We start from the raw sequence: 17,778 nt of genomic DNA, 5'->3' as shown, positions 1-17,778 counted from the left end.
ATCCACTTCCAATTCAAGTCTGACTTTTAACCTTCTTCTCTTGAACACAGAGGCACACTTTGTTGTTATTGTAAAAGCTTAAAGGCTAAACGAGATTTTGTGTGAAGTAGGCTTTAGCTCGAGCTAATCGAATATGAAAAAATTAATCACTTATGGCGTCACTCGAAATAGAAAACACTTTCGTGAGATTTCTAATAAATCCTTGGTTCTGCTTTAATAACGAAGAGAAGGGTAATAACAGCGGAGAATAATATAACACTCAAATATAAATGTTTATGATTATACACGGACTTGTATTAATGATATCTGGAGATTTTATTGTGGGTCATTTTGTGTACGAGATCGCACCACCCTCAAGGTTCTTGAAGGAAACTCATTAAATTGCTCCAGGTGGAGCGGCAATATTGTATAGTAGAAAAATTAATTTCCCTGCTATACCTACCAGAAAATCTTAACGTTCAGTCATTTTCTGAAAGGTTAATTATTATTAAACACGACTAGTGTAAGGACCGAGACGAGCTACATCACCTAAGTGCTCTGGCAAACACCTCGAAGCGCCTTTCAAAAAAAATTCATTTCCAAAATTTATAACGACCGCTCCTACATAATAAGCACCCGCCTTGCTATATTGCTCGTAAAATCACAAACAGAAATAAAAAGGGATTTTGGCGTCTGCAGGAAAAAATGGCGCTCCCCGATGCAGATGGGGAAACAGGCGCTATATTCTTCGAGCATCGTATAAAGTTCTTGAGAAGGAAAGAAACCGAGTTTGTTAGAAAATGATAAAGTTTCTTTGTGGGGTGACATAAAATTGGCAATGTTGGACAACGACTCCGCTATACAGGGTGTTTGGTGTTTAAGGTTACAAACTTCCTGAGATGCACAGCTAGGTTAAATGAACAACGTTTTAGTGACATTTTTTTCAATTTGCTTTTTTTATTATGCTGAACTAAACTGACTAAACTCAGTTTCCACTGTTTGAGAGCCACTGTTCGTATCTCTAATTATTAATACCAAGCTAATAAAGATTTGTAAAGGAAAATGCCTTAGCTGCCGCCTTTATAATTTAGAAATCCGGTGGATCTCACACAGTAGTTCTTCAAATTGAAAAAATGATTACTAGAAAATTATAACACATACTAAAAAATGTTACTAGAATAGAAGTTTTATTTTGTCTATTCCTTTACACAGGAGAAGTTTATTATCTTATACCCCAAACACCCTGTATATTTTATTCAAATAATAATTTGTATGCAATTTTTTATATAAAATCAAATAAATGTTCTTTAGTAAGATAAACCAGGAAAGTTTTTAATTCTCAACATTATTAAATCGTTATAAATAGTGAGAGTGAAGATAATTTATAGAAGAGCTTCAAAATCAGTAGTGAATTTCTCGTCGTGCTAAATCACTTTTTAGCACTATACAGCATTTGAAAGGAAAGAATTATAAAATCATACTAAAAACTCCCGGACTGTTCACAGGGTGTTATTGATAACTTAACGGTTGTTGATTGTTGAACGTTATTCATTCCTTGACAACGAAAAATAATTAGAGTACTTTTACTTTACTTTAAATATTTACAAGCAATAAGAAGCAGCCTATGTCAGCAACAATTTATCACTTATCGAGAGGAAACTAAAGAAACAGAAACCTCTGGTTTATTTTTGAACTTTTTAAATATCTACAAACTGTTACGTGCAAACTAAAGTGACATTTTTCGTCATCTATACAGTTAAATATATAAAAGTAACTAAAAGAAAAGTAACAGCGCCAAAATATTTTACTTTGATGGTGCCCTAGTGTGGTCTGGAACTAATTCAATAAAGTCCTTTTAAATCCTGGAGCAAAATACGTTAGTGTTTGCGACAATTTTTTGGTGCAGTATAATATTAACACAAATCTCTTATTTCAATTTTTACTTTTTGTAGCACTTTAATGTTTAATGATTCATTATTGTCCATTTGTTGTAACAGGAGTTAACAAAAAACAACGATCCATCTCTTCTATGAGATTCTAAGAAATCTTTTTCAAATTTTCATATCTTTGCAGACAGTTAAAGTGGCAGATACCATATTTTTTGTGACAATTGAGAAAACCATCACGAAGATTGTAACTCCTACCTTTCTTGCAACGTTAACGCTAACATTCTGTTCATGTTTGGAATATCTATTTTTTTTTTAGGAGCAAGTTAAAATTAAACTTTTAGTCACCATCTGACCTAAAGTCCATTAAAAAATCAAAAAACCACCACCTGTTGCTTTAGGTTGGTAAAATAAAAAAAACCCTAGGGAGATATTTTTTCATACTATGTTGGTAACTATAAATTATGACATTTATTTGATTCAAAATAAAATTCAATTGCTTTGAATTTCATTCATATTGTTTTATTAGCAGGACGTTTCATTTATTTATTGATTCTTATTATTTTTACTTAAACATGCCCAGAAAAACAAGACACAATAAATATTTAACCTCAAAATTACAAGACGCACCAAATTTTACACTAGACAGCGTTGCCGATAGTAATTATCGAGGAAAATGCGACTTTGGTGTTTTTTTAATTTTTGAATGGACTTTACAATACATACTAAACTGAGGAATATTTCTTGAATGTGATCCTAATACAAATTCACTGTTTCGTTTTTGAGATTATTACATTTTCGCAAAGAATTATAATAACAGGCGCCAAGAAATTAACAATCTCCGTTTTTTCATCCAACCCTAATACAAACCTTCTCGTTTTCATGTGACCTTAATAAAAATCTTCTGCAGCATTTTTTCGAATCGTTACATTTGGCAGACGTTTTTAAATCTGTCAGGCGTCAAGAAACTAAAGACCTTGGTACTCACAATTAAAATGACAAGTGCAAGAAACTAACAATCTCTTCCCTTCCGTCTTCTCTTAAAACCACTCTTCTATTACACTTTTCAATTTTGTACTCGACACGTGTAGTTGCGACGATGCAAATATCAAAGAAAGCACATTTCCAAACTGAATTCTAGACGAGATGTGTATCAAACCATACAAGTCTGTAAAAATATAAATCCTTTTTTATCTTTCCCTTTTCCAACTTGACACGTAAACCTTCGATGTTTTGATGTCTCCCCGAGTTCCTCCTCTCTAACCCTAAGTGGTCTGAACCGTCAAAATAATAAATAACTTACCGTCCACTCCACCAGAAATGTTTAAAACATCAAATATCTTCCACGACCTGTCTGCACGGATTTCGGAGACGGCATGCCTCAATCCGACGTAGCCAACCCATCTAACATAATAATTTCAATAAATTATTTCGAAATCGCGATCGATAGCCGACGATGGGGCACGCATCGTCGACCTGACAAAGCCCAGGTTTATGCAAAATCCCGACAATACAATATCCGCCTATATATTTCTTCGATTTTATTTTTTCAACCCCTGTATTTATTACCATGCGGCGGGGTTGAACAGTTTATATGTTTTCGTCGGCTGATCGAATGGAAAGCGAGGAAAGCGTCACTCGGATGGGAGCGGGTAAACAAATGATATATTTTAAGATTTCCCTATTCAGCAGAGAATCTATTTGTGATAAAATTCTATTATTAAACTGGTAAGTGAACGCGCGGATTTGTTCGATAAAAGGATATCTGGTCGTGACGGAACATATTCATCAATTTCATCGCCCATTATAGTTTCATATCAGAACTGTCATGCTGTTCAGGAACCGTGAAACACAACAGGGCTAAGCTTGTTTGTCCGAAAACGTCCACAAGTACTGTCAACAGCACAAAACCAACAATTTACCGACAGTACTTTATTTGGATGTTCGTTTCTGCTTTCTCCGACTCGAGTGGATCCGAGGTTTACACAGAAATTGTGAAGATAATTGTCGCGACCATTCCTTATTTATTTATAGACCACGAAGGCTCTCCGAATCGATGAGATGTGCGGTCATCGATAGTTCCCCCTGCGCGATTTCTTTGACATATCTGCTCGGATATATTTTTTCTGCATAAACTTGCCACGCCGACTTATTCGTCCCAAGAGTCGTCCTTAATTGTCTCGACTTCCTTTTTTATTCTCTCGAGAGAAACTTTCATTCTCAAAGAAAAATGTGGCGAGGTTTGTCCTGGATTCCGTCAAAAGACTTGAAGTATATCGTGGGGAAATTACTGGCGTGAATTTTTAACCAAGCACCAAGTTTTAGCCAGGACAGCTGCGTCTAAAGATATAGATTCATTAAATTTGTATCTTCTCCAGATTTATTATCAGATCTACATCTTTCCGCCCGAAATTCGTCGTCATAAAGCGTAATGAATTAAAAGGTTTTAGCCGCTTCTGGAAAAAAGAGACCCCAACAAAGGGAATTACGTACTTGTTTTAATCCATAAAAAGTAGGGCGTGCTTGTGATAATAATCCTGTGTAAAAATCTCGTTTTTATTCCTTTATTTTCAAATGTTATAGCGCCTGGCAGCAAAAGAGCACGTCTGAAAAAGTTGTTGTTAACTTTCAAGGCTTATAATTCTTGCGATTTGTTAGAATCGGCAGACGTTCGCAGGAAACACTTATTCCAGAATCCGGGAAAACTGCGGAGTTCTCCTATCACGTCACGTAAAACACATTACTCCGGGCCTTTAGGGATTCAGGTTAACATCTCTATAGTAGATTTTCCAAAAGCCCACCTAAAATAAATTTCAAGTTTGATTGATTAATCATTGTGTTATCGACAACCGCAATTTGTTGTCGGCTTTAAAACTGGGAACACTTCCATTATGTTTAAGCACAAAGGGCAAACTGCTTACAATTAATAATCTGGCACTTGGGGATCTCCCTTGCGTAACGTGATTGCAAGAATTGATGTGAGTGTTCTGTTATGTTAACGTAATGCGAAGAAATAAATATTAGATTGTGTTTTCCCTAGTTCTCAAGTGATTCATCAAATTTTACGTCATCATGGGGTGAGACCTTTCTTTAAAATATTCTGCTTCCGGAAGTGAATTAAATATGAATAGCCGAGGACATTGATTTTACGCTGTTCGTGGAAGATGTTTAACGCAGGAGCTTTATTGAATTTCTGAAGATCGCAAAAGCTAAATTTATTATGTCGGAACAGGACGAGATCAATTTATTGCTCTCGAGGTGTAGATATAACAGTTGGAGAGTTTATTTTTAGTTACAAATTAAAGAAAAACAAATTATTAATATCTGCTTGAATGAAATATATATTATCAAAATTAAATTAACAAGAATAAAAAATTAGACATAAAATCTGGTTGTAAATAAATTCTGCTAAACGTCTAAAATACGATCATAATTTTATACATTTGTTGAAAATTTCTTCAAGTAATTGTTTTATACAACGTCTCTCAGAAATAAGGACATTAATTTTAACCAGTGGTAGATCTTATCAAGAACAACAAAATTGTTATCTACCATTTTTTCGAAATATAATTTTCATTTCGGTATTTTACCACCCCATAAATTAACGAGCTGTCTATTTTGTAGTTATTTGACCCTATGACAGTGACCGTGAAATAATAGTTTTTGTAAAATCGGCGCAAAACATTGTATTTTTAGAATAAAGTTTTTTCGCTGCGCGGCCGAGCTAGATTACATTTTCAGTTAGTTTTATCCGACTCCACAAGGCAGGTGTTTACGTGTTTTTTCTGTGATTTAAGCAAAAATTTTGTGAAAATGGCGCGTTTATTTTCGAATTATGAATACATAGATACTGTGTAGTGTATGGTGAAGCGTGCGGGAGTGCTCCTCGAGCCCAGAGAATTTCCGTGCGACTTCTTGTGGGGGTACATGAAGGACTTGATATATTCGATCCCCACTGATACAATTGAAGTTTTAAAAGGAAGGGTGGAAAATGCTGCGACAACAATTCGCAATAACAGAGGTATGCTGGAAAAAGTGAACGAATCATTTCGGTGGTGTCTTCATTATTGTATTGACAATAACGGTGGTCACTTCGTGTAATGATGTGAATTACTCTGATTACTTCATGAGAATTTTTACGGATTAATAGACTAATTTTATCTTACGCAATAGGGCCAGTTAATTAAAACACATACAGCAATTATGGAAATAATCTCTGGTTCATTTTGTTAGTAGCACTGTACCTAAATGTGTAAGATAACAAAATGTAGGTTTTCATGGACATTGGCTGCTAGGCGTTATCTACTTAATGGTGGTGAAATAATTGTGAATCTTCCAAACCCTAGAGGGTCGGATAAACTAATTACTAACCGCTTTAGTCACACATGTTACCAGTAAATGGACATTTTCCCTTTCTTGGCTGGAACGTTATCACACATTGACCAAGGTGCATTCTGCAAAATATAAATTTATGGCATTTGCTGTTAAAAAAAATAAATGTGATATCATGATTTTTTTTTGTTCTTGACGAATATTATAATACAGAAAACTTAAAAAGAATGTATTGATGTATGTAATGAAATGAATACCTATTATTTATCATAATTAATAATAGTAGTTTATTTAACGAACGAGTTGAAGACAAAGATTTTTTATTCGACGACCCCTTAAAGGCTCCAGATCGCTTAAAATCTTTAAAATTAGCTTGAAGTTTCGTTTTGACAAGTTGTGACATTTATCAAAATCCGTTCACACAGGAGAAAATTCTCAAATTCTGACAGTATCGGACAAAAAAACTATTTCAATTTTGTTACGTACAGTTACGGCCAGGGAATTTCATCAGTTATTTTACCGTCAACGCGCAAAAACTTGTTTAGTCTAAGCTTTAATGTCATTATGACTAACATTCAAATTTTTGTGACAGAAATTCTGTCACGCACAATAAAAATCAAAATTACAAATTGCCATCCACTGTGGGGTTAAAAATATATAAAACCTGTTTTACAGCTAATGTCAGTTGAATGACAACGACTGACGAAATTCCGTGACCGTGACTGTACCTACTTTACAACACATAACTAACAATATGTCTGAATCTATAAATAGATGAATGGATGCCTGAAAAACAACAAAAAGTATTATGCAGTTGAGTGTGGTATTTAACTTTTTCAAAAACTTATATTATTTGTACTTTTGACATTATTTTTGTAGGTATGTACCTACTTATATACAATTTTATTTTCTGTAACTATGGTTTTTACCTGTAAAAAACTAAATAGATTTACATATTTCTTATTATTTATTTTTTTGAAGGTGCGTACATTTTGTGAAAAAAAAAACCTATACGATTCACGAGTAATAATGAGCCTAACGAAATTTGTGATGCAACCGACATTACATTTGCACCGATTATGTGGATTTAAAAAAATATATTTTAATTTTATAAAACATAGTCAACATGCCCGACATTACAAACACATTTGCCAAATTTTATCAAAATCATTATGTGGAATAATTAGTGCGATTCTGTTTCAAAATTTAGCAAGTTTGTTATTGAACAATATTGATTTTGCACAGATCCAACCAATCAACAGCTTCATATCATAGCAACTGCAACATTGTTATATAGCAATATTGGTAAATTTTAAAACAGAATTGCACCAAATATTGTTTAACTTAACAACCTTTGTTGATGGGAGACATGTATTCTTGGTTGCATCACAAATTTTGTTTGGCTCGTTATTACTCATTAATCACCCTGTATAGGTAGGTACAACCAAACATTGGTTAAAAATAAATCTCAAAAACAACTTTTTCATTAAAAATTACCAAATAAGCCGTTAGAGGTTATAATAGAAAAAACTATGTCGGAGGAAATAACGGGTTTTTAGAAACTAAACCGTTTGAAGCAGCAGCAGCCTGTGTATTTTTAAACGTATGTCGCTTGTCATAGGTAAATTTTATACCAATTAACGCAACTGACGCTTTTGCACAGTTTGTAAGATTAATTACCTATACGTTACATATGTTAAGGAACGACAAGCACGTTTCAAAACAAGGACAAATCCAAACGTGCAAGTTTTTGAACGCCTATTACATATTTGAAAATATTTATATTACGTTATGTACAAAATACGTGTTTTATATTTTTAATTAATACGTATTAATGGTATTATTGGGCGCTTGATAGGGTCTAGATACTAAGATATATAATTTATGATTGTCTTAAATCAACAACTTGGCGGTAAGCCAAATATTAGCCCAGACAAAGTTGTTTATGACAATAAAATTTATGTTTATGTATCATTGATTTATATAAGGTTAAAGTTTTTCACAATGACCATTTATGGTAATGAAATGATTCATATTTACTTTGTTTCACAAATAAAAGTTGCGCTTGTAATAGAAAAAAATAATACCACATTACATAATAAAAACTGCTTTAATATTCAATCTTCCACATTCCTAGTTGTATTAAGTACATGTTTAACCAAACATTTTTTAACTAAGGTCACAATATCTTTAGTAGCACTAGTAAGAATGTCAATTCCAGAACTTAAACTATCATATGACAAATTTCCTGTTTGATAAAACTGTGATATTTGCTCATGAGTTGCAAGCATTGAAAGCATTACTATTCCGTGGTTCTCATTCTGTTCATCTTTAAACAATGGTACTTGACACAATTGTTCTTCTTCCAAGCTGGGATCTATCAATATTGTTTTTCCTTGCACTGCAAGTGTAACTGAAGTAATTAAATCATACATGGGTATTCCAGCATGTGCCAAAGCAAGGCCGGCTGCAGTAATTGCAGCACTTAATGCAGATCCATCATTGTGTAATACCATTGCATAAATATCAACCTGGAAGTTTGGAAATTCATGCCTAAAAACAGCAGATTCCAGTGCCTGTTTCATAATTGCACTACATTCCAGTTCTTCAGAATCTTGTTGATGCAATCTCCTTTTGTGGCAACTGAAGGGAGCATACTTAAACTCACAGTAAATCTCACCCTTAGAACTGTATTCACTTCTGTTTGGGATTTCTCGAGGGTCAAAAACTGACACTATAACTTTGGTTTTGTCCAGTTCAATATATGCAGAACCTTTAGCATGACTCACGACACCTGCTTTCATGACTGAAAGAACATATTTTATGACGATATTTACTAGTGGAATATACTTACATATTTTACGGTGATCTTTTAACGATCGACCATCAGCGCGACTGCCATCAGCTTTCACAATATTTGTAAATTGTGTTTTTAATGGAACTGTATTTAATTTGTCGAATAGCTGATACGGGATAGTAATTTCTGGACCGTTAAGTCTTTTGTGATCCACCGGCATTATTCCAACATATTACGAAGCAAAACTCCAAATACAAATTTTCTTTCTCAGTTAGGAAAAAGTTAGGTTATAACAGGGTTATAACATCAAACACATGTACTTTCCATTTGACAGCCAATGTAGTGTATTCACTTTTCTGATTCTTTCTGTTGGCTAACATGTTTGATAATTTACGTTTAAATTGGAAATTAATAATAATTTAATAATTAATAATAATGACTGATAACAAAAGACCATAGCGGTTTATAATTACATACTTTCATTAATTATGCTTTGTGAATATATAGTTTGTTCTTATTTGTAGACAATTTAGAAATCATATAATACGGGGTGGTCAAGAAGGACTGTTTAAGTTGGTAACACTGGATCGTATTTTAAATCGTATAACAAGAGTAACTTCCAGTTGTTGGTGGCTTGTCGTTGTTAATGCTATACCTATGTGAAATTTTTTTAATAAACAATTGTCAGTGTCAAAATGAAGTAAAAAAACCATACTGTACCACCCTAAAATTTGGACATATGGACCAGCTGTATAACAATTTGACACCAAATCATGGTTAAGGTTATGTTCACTTCACTTCCCGTACCTTTCTTCCGTGAATTCATTTTCAAAACAAATTTAATGAGAAATCAGGAGAAACCTTTTCGAATTTGAAATAAACTCTCGCTCGTTAGGGCGCAGGCTCAGTTACATAAAAAAATGTTGACACTCAATGTGACCAATCGTATTATCATGAAAATCACAGTTTGGCTCATACCAACAAGACAACGTTTTGACAATTGTTTATTAAAAAAATTCAACTATATATCAGATATTTGTCAAATAAACCAACAAAACATATCCAGTTGCAGTGTTATAAATAACCGAATTAAACAATTTTCTTAATTGTACTGCCAACTTAAACAGTCCTTCTTGATCACCCGGTATTTTAATTTATTTAAACACTAGTCTTTTTACCGAACTAGTTTTATGTTGGCAGCAGCGTTTGTTGAACGTTGATAAATCTGTCACTGTCAAATTATTGGCGGTATTTGTATTGTTGCGGGTTTGGGCTTGTTAATATTTTTCGCAGTTAATTTTCATTGTTATTTACAAAGCAGGTGACAAGGTAATGAAAACTAACAATAGTCTAATGAAAGTGTTGAAATTGTCAACTTGTAATCGTAGATGTCGGACAATGAAGACGATACCACCAGCCCTGACACCGTATATAAGCCATCTTTTGTGTTGATTGCAATTGATACAAACCCATCAATGTTCGTCAAAAAAGAAAGCGATGGAATTATGCCTTTCAGGGATTGCATAAGTGCTTGTTACAACTTAGCAAACTCGCTGATTTTTACACAGAACAAACGCAGTTGGAGTCCGTTTGGTGTAGTGTTAGCACGTGAAGATGCATCCGCCTCATTTGTCAACTTTAATGATAATGTACTGACTTCCATTAAGTTTTTAAAAGAAGAAAATAAACGAACAGATGATGAATTGACAGATATGTATCAAAGAAAAGGAATTTTTGATTTGAGTGCTTTTTTCCTATTTTGCAAAAAGAAGTTCAAAGAAGTAAACTCTGTGTTTTACAAAAGAACCATAATATATGTTACAAATGATGATGATCCTATTAAAAGTGATAAGAACCAAAGATTTGCTGCTCTTAATGAAGCTAAAAATTTTGAAGCTAATAATATTACTTTTGAGATGGTTACCATGAATGATTCTTTTAATTACAAGATTTTTTATAATGAATTATATGCAGTATTGAAGTTACCTCCAGTTGAAACTGTTGTGGAGGATGAAGATGGTCTGCTTGAAAAATTGTCTACTTTGATTTTAGTTAGATATTATCAAAGAAGATTAAATTTTTTCCCATTTATAGGTGACCAATCAAGGTTTCTTAAAGTTAGACAAAAATCATTTGTTCAAGAGGAGAGGCTTTACAATAACGCTTTTGTTTCTGCAGAAGGTAAACTAGTAAAGAAAATTTCAAAAACTCCAACAGATGAACTTAAAAAGTATCTGCTTAAATTTAACATGGGGTCACTTGAGTTTGACACTACAGAATATTATGAAATAAAAAACAATGATTTACCTATTGGATATTCTTTAATACATGTTTCTGATCGTGTTACTGATGTTGGCATTATTTTGGCTAATACTGCAATTATGGAAGTTGATGTTAAAGAAGAAATACCGTTTTTTGAAAGTTTCTGGCAGTATTGTGTGGATAAAAATAAGGTTCTCATATGTATTAGAAAACTGAAGAAGTTTGATAAAATTCGTTTTGTGGAATTGATCCCAAAATTTGCACAAAACACAAAACTATTTATCATTAAAATAATACCATTTAATGATGAAAATAAATATCCTGCAAGCAGATTAACTGTTAAAGAAGAAGACATTAATGTTGAATATTCACAAGAAAAAGTTACAGTTACTGATAAGTTAATTAACAGTTTAACATTTGATTATGATCCTAAAATGTTTACTAATTTATCACTAGCTAAGAAGAAGGCTTTTTTGAGAGCAAAACTTCTTCAAGACCCTGAGGAAGATGTTGAAGATGTTACATTAGACAGTGAAGCTATTGATAAAAGTTTGAATGAGGTTGGAGATGATTTTAAAAACTTGTTTCATTTAGAAGAAGAAACTGGAAAAAAGAGAAGGGCACCTTCAACTGCAAGTAAATCTAAAAAGAAGAAATAATGTGACTTGCTTCTAATTAGATTTTAAGGAATATATTTGTTCAGATACGTGTTTCTACATAAAATTATTAATATTTTGTCAGAAAATAAATGTTTTTCATATCGTATTTGTCAGTTGTTTTGTTTTCCCCTAAATTTTGGTTGGTGCTCTTGATTTTTGACGGACGGCTATTTGATTAATGGTGGACCAAAACAAACATGTTACTTCTTGCGTGATGTGACATTTGTTAAATTGAAAGTTTGTAGTGTATGACATGTTTTAATTGTATGTTAAGTGTTAATTAAAATAGATAAAAAATGGAACAAGTAGCTACTTGTTCTGGAAATATGGATACGGAGGTAACTAGAAATGATCTAAAAACCTTTGATGTATTTTGACTTTTTAAAGGAAGAAGAACTAACAGAACTTAGTTTAGAACAAGGAATTAGTGTTTGGGGTAAAAATCAAGAAACGTTAGAGCAACAAGCATTGGTAGAGTTGAACATATTTGCACAACAAAATGACACAAATGAATTAGAGGATGGTGAAGTAGTTGAGGATAAAAAACCAAACATATATGCTTCTTTGGATATTAATTCATATTTAAAAAGACAGGAAGAGTTGAGAAAGATACAAGAATATAAGAAAACTTTGCAAGTTAGCAGTAAAAGCAAAGTTATTGCTGATAAAATTTCAGAAAAATGTTCAAAGAATTTTAAAAGGAAAAAAGTTTGTAATACAAAATTAACTGTTGACAAGAAGATTAAATTGGAGGCAAGCACAGAAAAAAATAGTCATTCTTCTGGAAGTGAATATGTTCCCTCAGAAAATGAGCTAGGTATATGTAATAATTTGAGTGTTTATTTAGTAAATTACCTACTTTTGTCAAAATCTTTAGATAGTGAATCTGAACAAATTGCAAATGGGAGTAATCAGTTTAAAAAGAAAAGATGTTCAGTTGAATTTAAAAATACACAAAAATTCAAAGATGATGGCTCCTTGGTGTATTTTCAAAGTAGACTGGAGGAGTATTATAAACTGTTGGAAAATGAAAATTCCTTAGAAGATGAAGACCCTGACAGTTTAGATTATTATACCATCAAAGGAGGCTTAAAAGTACCATTTAAAATCTGGAACAATCTTTATGAATATCAACAAGAAGGTGTAAGGTGGTTATGGAACATCCACAGACAAGCAACTGGAGGTCTTTTGGGGGATGAGATGGGACTGGGAAAGACAGTTCAAGTTATAGCTTTTTTGGCTGGATTAGAATATAGTCAAGTAATTTCTTATGACCGGTAATTTAATTTACATTTTTTATATAACAATTAATATCAATATTATGACAGATTCAAAGGTTTGGGTCCTACGTTAATTGTTTGCCCTGTCACTGTAATTTACCAATGGGTGAAACATTTTCATGATTGGGCACCAGAATTTCGAGTAGCTATTTTGCATCAGAGTGGAAGCTATCAAGGAAAAAAGTCAAATCTCATAAAAGAAATCAATAAGAGTAAAGGGATTTTAATAACAAGCTATGTGGGGATATTAAAATATAAAGATTACCTTGCACAATATGATTGGCATTATTTAATTCTGGATGAGGGTCACAAAATCAGAAATCCCAATGCTAAAGTGAGCATTGCTGTTAAAAAAATTAAAACTCCTCACAGATTAATGTTGACTGGCAGTCCAATGCAAAACAACCTCCAGGAACTCTGGAGTTTGTTTGATTTTACTAATCCTGGAATGCTAGGCAATTTAAATACTTTCATGGAACATTTTAATAACCCAATAGTCCAAGGGGGCTTTGTCAATGCAACTCCAATGCAAGTAAGGTTGATCAAAAATTAATTTGATTTAGTATAATTTTTTATGTTACAAGGAAGCAACAGCTTTATCTGTTGCAACAACGCTAAAAAATCTGATTACCCCATTTTTGTTGAGAAGATCAAAAGATGAAGTCCAGAATCACATTAGTCTGCCAAATAAAAGTGAGCAAGTTTTGTTTTGTTCTTTAACAGAAGAACAGAGAGAATTATATAAAGGTTATTTAATGGTATGTCAGTTGTTGCTTGAATTGCACATTCTTCATGATGTACTTTTTAGAGTGACCATGTGGGGTACATTTTGGGGAAAGACTCCAAAAAATGGTTTTTAGAAAACAGTGTCAGGTCAAATGTTTTGATTGCAATAACCGCCTTGAGAAAAATTTGTAACCATCCTGATATTTATTTACATACAGCGGAAGAGGTAGATAAGGTGAATGAAAAAACTTTGATTTGTTAACATTTTTGTTGTTACACGTCTATCCACAGACAGAAGACAATTCTTCGCTTGACGAAAAGTTTGGGTATTATAAGAAATCTGGAAAAATGATTGTAGTGTCAGCTTTATTAAAAATTTGGAAAAAGCAGAAACATAGAGTTTTGTTGTTTACCCAAAGCAGAGCGATGATTGCCGTCTTTGAAGAATTTCTAACACAGCAACAGTACAAGTATTTGAAAATGGATGGCAGCACATCAGTCAGTTCTAGACAGCCTTTAATAAATAAATTTAATGAAGTATATTTTGTCATTATTTGTTTATTTTGTATTAAGTGTCGGGGTAGGATTGCAGCTATGACGTATTTTTGTTGACTACAAGAGTTGGCGGGCTTGGCGTCAACCTAACCGGGGCAAACAGAGTAATCATCTATGATCCTGACTGGAATCCTGCTACAGATACCCAGGCGAGAGAGCGCGCGTGGAGAATTGGTCAAGATAAGCAAGTTACAATTTATAGATTACTCTCGGCAGGAACAATAGAAGAAAAAGTACTGTCACTAATTTTGTGCAGTGCAGTGTTGATTTGGTTTATTTTTATAGATGTACCAGCGGCAAGTGTGGAAGCAGTTACTTAGCAATAAAGTGCTTCTGGATCCGAAAACGCACAAATTCTTCAAGTCGTCAAACTTGCACGACTTGTTCTCACTTCCGGAACGAGCTGATGATTCGAATCCAGAAACGGCGAATATATTCCGCGAATCGAGAGTGAAATTACAGGAGAGAATCAAGAAGAAGCGGAAGGGGGTGGATGAGGAGGCGATACAGTTTTCCGAAGATAAAATTCAAGCGATGAAGGATCTAGCTCAGCAAATAGCTAAGAGCATAGCGGCACCGCAAGTAGAAGAAGTGAAGAAAACTCCATATCAGATTGAATTGGAGGCCGAGAGGCAGAAAAAATTGGAAGAGAAGACGGCGTTAAAGCAGTTGACGCCTGTGGAGTTGATGTATTTGAATAGGGAAAAGGCAAAAGAGAAGCCTGACTCTGTAGGTAATAAAATAGATGGCTGTGATACCAACATTAGTTTTTCAAGCGCGTTAGAATATTCCGGGAGAAATTTAGGAAAAGATAAGAAGTTGAAGAGCAATAAAGACGATGGGGCTAAAAGTATAAAGAAACGAGATAGAAATGAGGGGGCTATTTTTAAAAGTGTCGTGGATAAGAGTGGAACTGTTGACGGTGAAAAAGTTGATGGTTTAGTTAAAACAGAAACAAAGAAAATTCGGAAGAAGTACGAAAGTGTTAGTAAAAACGAGAGTCAAGATCAGTACGTTTTGGAGAAGTTGTTCGCAAGGAAGGGAGTATCTGGAGCTCTACAGCACGACTCGATCGTAGGTGGTGGCACTAAACCACAAAGTCTGAAAGTACAAGCGGAAGCTAAAGAAAGAGCTGATAAGGCGTTGGAAGCGCTCCGAAAGTCGCGTCTTCATAGTTGGAGGTGGTAATTCCAGTAATTTGTAAGATAATTTTTTGTACAAATTCATACATTTTTGTAAATATATTTTTGAAAAACTTGTTTTTCGTCTTATTTTGCGTACCAGGGGGATAAAAGGGTGTAAGATAAAATAGAGATCGATATTATTGTTTAAGATCTTTCAATACAGTTTACCATGTCACGCAAAGTTAATGGAAATAATAAACCAGTTCTTCGTCGCTAGTACGGCTCTTCTTCATATAACAGATGACATTTTTAATGCAGTAGATCAGCATAAATTAACATGTTTAGTTTTATTGGACTACTCGAAAGCATTTGACACTATAGATCATAAAATCTTATTATTAAAAATGAGTTACCTTGGTTTATCAAAGTCCGTTGTGCGGTTCTTTCAGATGTATCTTGGTCACCGTCGGTAATGCACTATTGCTGGTAACCAAAGGTCAGATTTCAGACCAGTAACCCGAGGAGTACCACAAGGTAGCATTTTGGGACCTTTATTGTTTAGTCTTTACACCGCGGATATAACAGCTGGTATTAGGTACTGTAAGACACATCAATATGCAGATGACACCCAGTTGTATTACTCTTTCTATTTGAGCGCTCGTCTAGAGGCTGCTAATAATATCAATTATGATCTTAAACAAATATCTGCAAACTCAAATAATCATGGTCTGAAATTAAACGAGCAGAAAACAACTCTCCTTGTTATTGGTAGGGGACGGGATACACTTTTAAGTGATATAAATTTTAATATTATCTTAAATAAACATATTTTAAAACCACAAGAATACGGAAAAAATTTAGGACTTTCAATAGACAGCAATTTAAGGTTCCACGAACAGGTCAACAAAATAATTCAAAATTCATTTATCAAATTAAAACATTTATATAAGTTCAAAGACATATTAAGTTCAGATGTAAAATTAAAATTATGTGATACCCTCATTCTTTCAGCCATTGAATATTGTGGTATTGTATACTGGCCTGCGATTTTAAATAAAGATAAAGAGAGTCTTCAGAGAGTGCAGAATTGTTGTCTGAGATTTTGCTTTAACATACGTAAGTTCGATCATATTTCATATAAATATAAGGAAGCAGGCTGGATGAGGCTGCCGGAGCGATTTCTGCTACATTTTGGAGTCTTTTTGTTTCAGCTAAGTAAACGGCAGCTGTCTCATTACCTCTACAAAAAGCTGATCAAGCATTCTGATATCCACAACCGTCCTACTAGATACAACGATCATTTTATTGTTCCTGCGCATAGTTCGGCATTATATCAAAGAAGTTTCTCCTATAGCGCCGCGAGAATCTATAACTTGATTCCCAGTGAAATAAAACAGTCACCTAGCATTTCTGTTTTTAAATCCAAATTTAAAAAATATCTTTTTGCTACACCAATTACGTTGTGAATGTACTCATTTTCATGGTACTCAAATGGTACGCAATCTTGATTTATAATGCATATTTTGGTTTTTATTTTTCTTTTTTTCCTTTTTCTCTTTTTTTTTTTCTCTCTTTTTTCTTTTTTTAGAATTTAGGTTAAGTTTGAGGGGGGGGGGGAGGGGGGGTGGTTACTTGGAAGAGCAACGTTGTTGAAAGGCGCCACCCCAGTTATTATTAGTATTCTTAGAATTGTCACTGTTGTAACTGATTTATTTTCTGGAATTAACTGTTATTGTATTAATTGAATTTTAACTACAATTATCGAATAAAGACAATATTATTATTATTATTATTTGTAAAAGTCAGTGAAACACTGAATTGCAGAAGGGTCATTAGCTTCTTTTTTTAAGCGCAAAAACAAAGAATTCTGCCATTTTGTTGTAGATCTTTGCAATGATTTCACGTTCGTTGATGTTATTGCACACAATTAATAGTTTTTCTCAGAAATTATTTGCTGATACATAACCTTATTTATTTGTCAGTCGTTATAAAAATGTAGTTTTTTTAATTTTTTTATTATAGACTTCAAATTTCTTCTATTTTTATAAGAAAGAAATAATACAGTTTGATCTCTAGATAACGCGGATTTTATTAATTGTGTTGTTTCGCCTATGACCCGGTGAGTCTTCCGAATTCGTCTCACCAAAAAAAAAAAGGACTGGAAAACTAAAGCAGTAA

General features: G+C 33.4%; 3 protein-coding genes across 3 annotated transcripts; 2 read left to right on the top strand and 1 right to left on the bottom strand.

Annotated features, from left to right (window-relative positions):
- Nucleotides 1-8,288: 8,288 nt before the first annotated feature.
- Nucleotides 8,289-9,321, bottom strand: LOC138123967 (exosome complex component MTR3-like). The gene is made up of 2 exons (XM_069038856.1): nucleotides 9,052-9,321; nucleotides 8,289-9,003 (listed from the first exon to the last, which is right to left on the bottom strand). Exons 1-2 carry the CDS (start codon nucleotides 9,212-9,214, stop codon nucleotides 8,315-8,317), a joined length of 852 nt encoding a protein of 283 aa, XP_068894957.1. The 5' UTR covers nucleotides 9,215-9,321; the 3' UTR covers nucleotides 8,289-8,314.
- An 849-nt stretch (nucleotides 9,322-10,170) lies between these two features.
- Nucleotides 10,171-12,021, top strand: Irbp (Inverted repeat-binding protein). Its single transcript, XM_069037835.1, has 2 exons — nucleotides 10,171-10,323; nucleotides 10,383-12,021. The coding sequence occupies exon 2, from the start codon at nucleotides 10,383-10,385 to the stop codon at nucleotides 11,913-11,915; it is 1,533 nt and encodes a 510-aa protein (XP_068893936.1). The 5' UTR covers nucleotides 10,171-10,323; the 3' UTR covers nucleotides 11,916-12,021.
- A 58-nt stretch (nucleotides 12,022-12,079) lies between these two features.
- On the top strand, nucleotides 12,080-15,734 carry LOC138123229 (DNA excision repair protein ERCC-6-like). The gene is made up of 9 exons (XM_069037833.1): nucleotides 12,080-12,253; nucleotides 12,303-12,732; nucleotides 12,793-13,192; nucleotides 13,244-13,727; nucleotides 13,780-13,953; nucleotides 14,004-14,156; nucleotides 14,213-14,458; nucleotides 14,506-14,709; nucleotides 14,762-15,734. Exons 1-9 carry the CDS (start codon nucleotides 12,212-12,214, stop codon nucleotides 15,662-15,664), a joined length of 3,036 nt encoding a protein of 1,011 aa, XP_068893934.1. The 5' UTR covers nucleotides 12,080-12,211; the 3' UTR covers nucleotides 15,665-15,734.
- The last annotated feature ends 2,044 nt before the right edge of the window (nucleotides 15,735-17,778 follow it).

This window comes from Tenebrio molitor, chromosome 2, assembly GCF_963966145.1.
Source record: "Tenebrio molitor chromosome 2, icTenMoli1.1, whole genome shotgun sequence".
Taxonomy (NCBI): domain Eukaryota; kingdom Metazoa; phylum Arthropoda; class Insecta; order Coleoptera; family Tenebrionidae; genus Tenebrio; species Tenebrio molitor.
This window is presented reverse-complemented; position numbering and strand designations above follow the sequence as displayed.

What these genes read in the sequence shown, in the direction of transcription:
- LOC138123967 (XM_069038856.1), bottom strand. Translation starts at nt 9,214, where the DNA reads ATGCCGGTGGATCACAAAAGACTTAACGGTCCAGAAATTACTATCCCG. An exon ending in AAAAGATCACCGTAAAATAT is followed by an intron (nt 9,004 to 9,051) that starts GTAAGTATATTC and finishes ATGTTCTTTCAG; the next exon opens with TCATGAAAGCAGGTGTCGTG.
- Irbp (XM_069037835.1), top strand. Translation starts at nt 10,383, where the DNA reads ATGTCGGACAATGAAGACGATACCACCAGCCCTGACACCGTATATAAG.
- LOC138123229 (XM_069037833.1), top strand. Translation starts at nt 12,212, where the DNA reads ATGGAACAAGTAGCTACTTGTTCTGGAAATATGGATACGGAG. An exon ending in TAATAAATAAATTTAATGAA is followed by an intron (nt 14,459 to 14,505) that starts GTATATTTTGTC and finishes GTGTCGGGGTAG; the next exon opens with GATTGCAGCTATGACGTATT. An exon ending in CAGGAACAATAGAAGAAAAA is followed by an intron (nt 14,710 to 14,761) that starts GTACTGTCACTA and finishes TTATTTTTATAG; the next exon opens with ATGTACCAGCGGCAAGTGTG.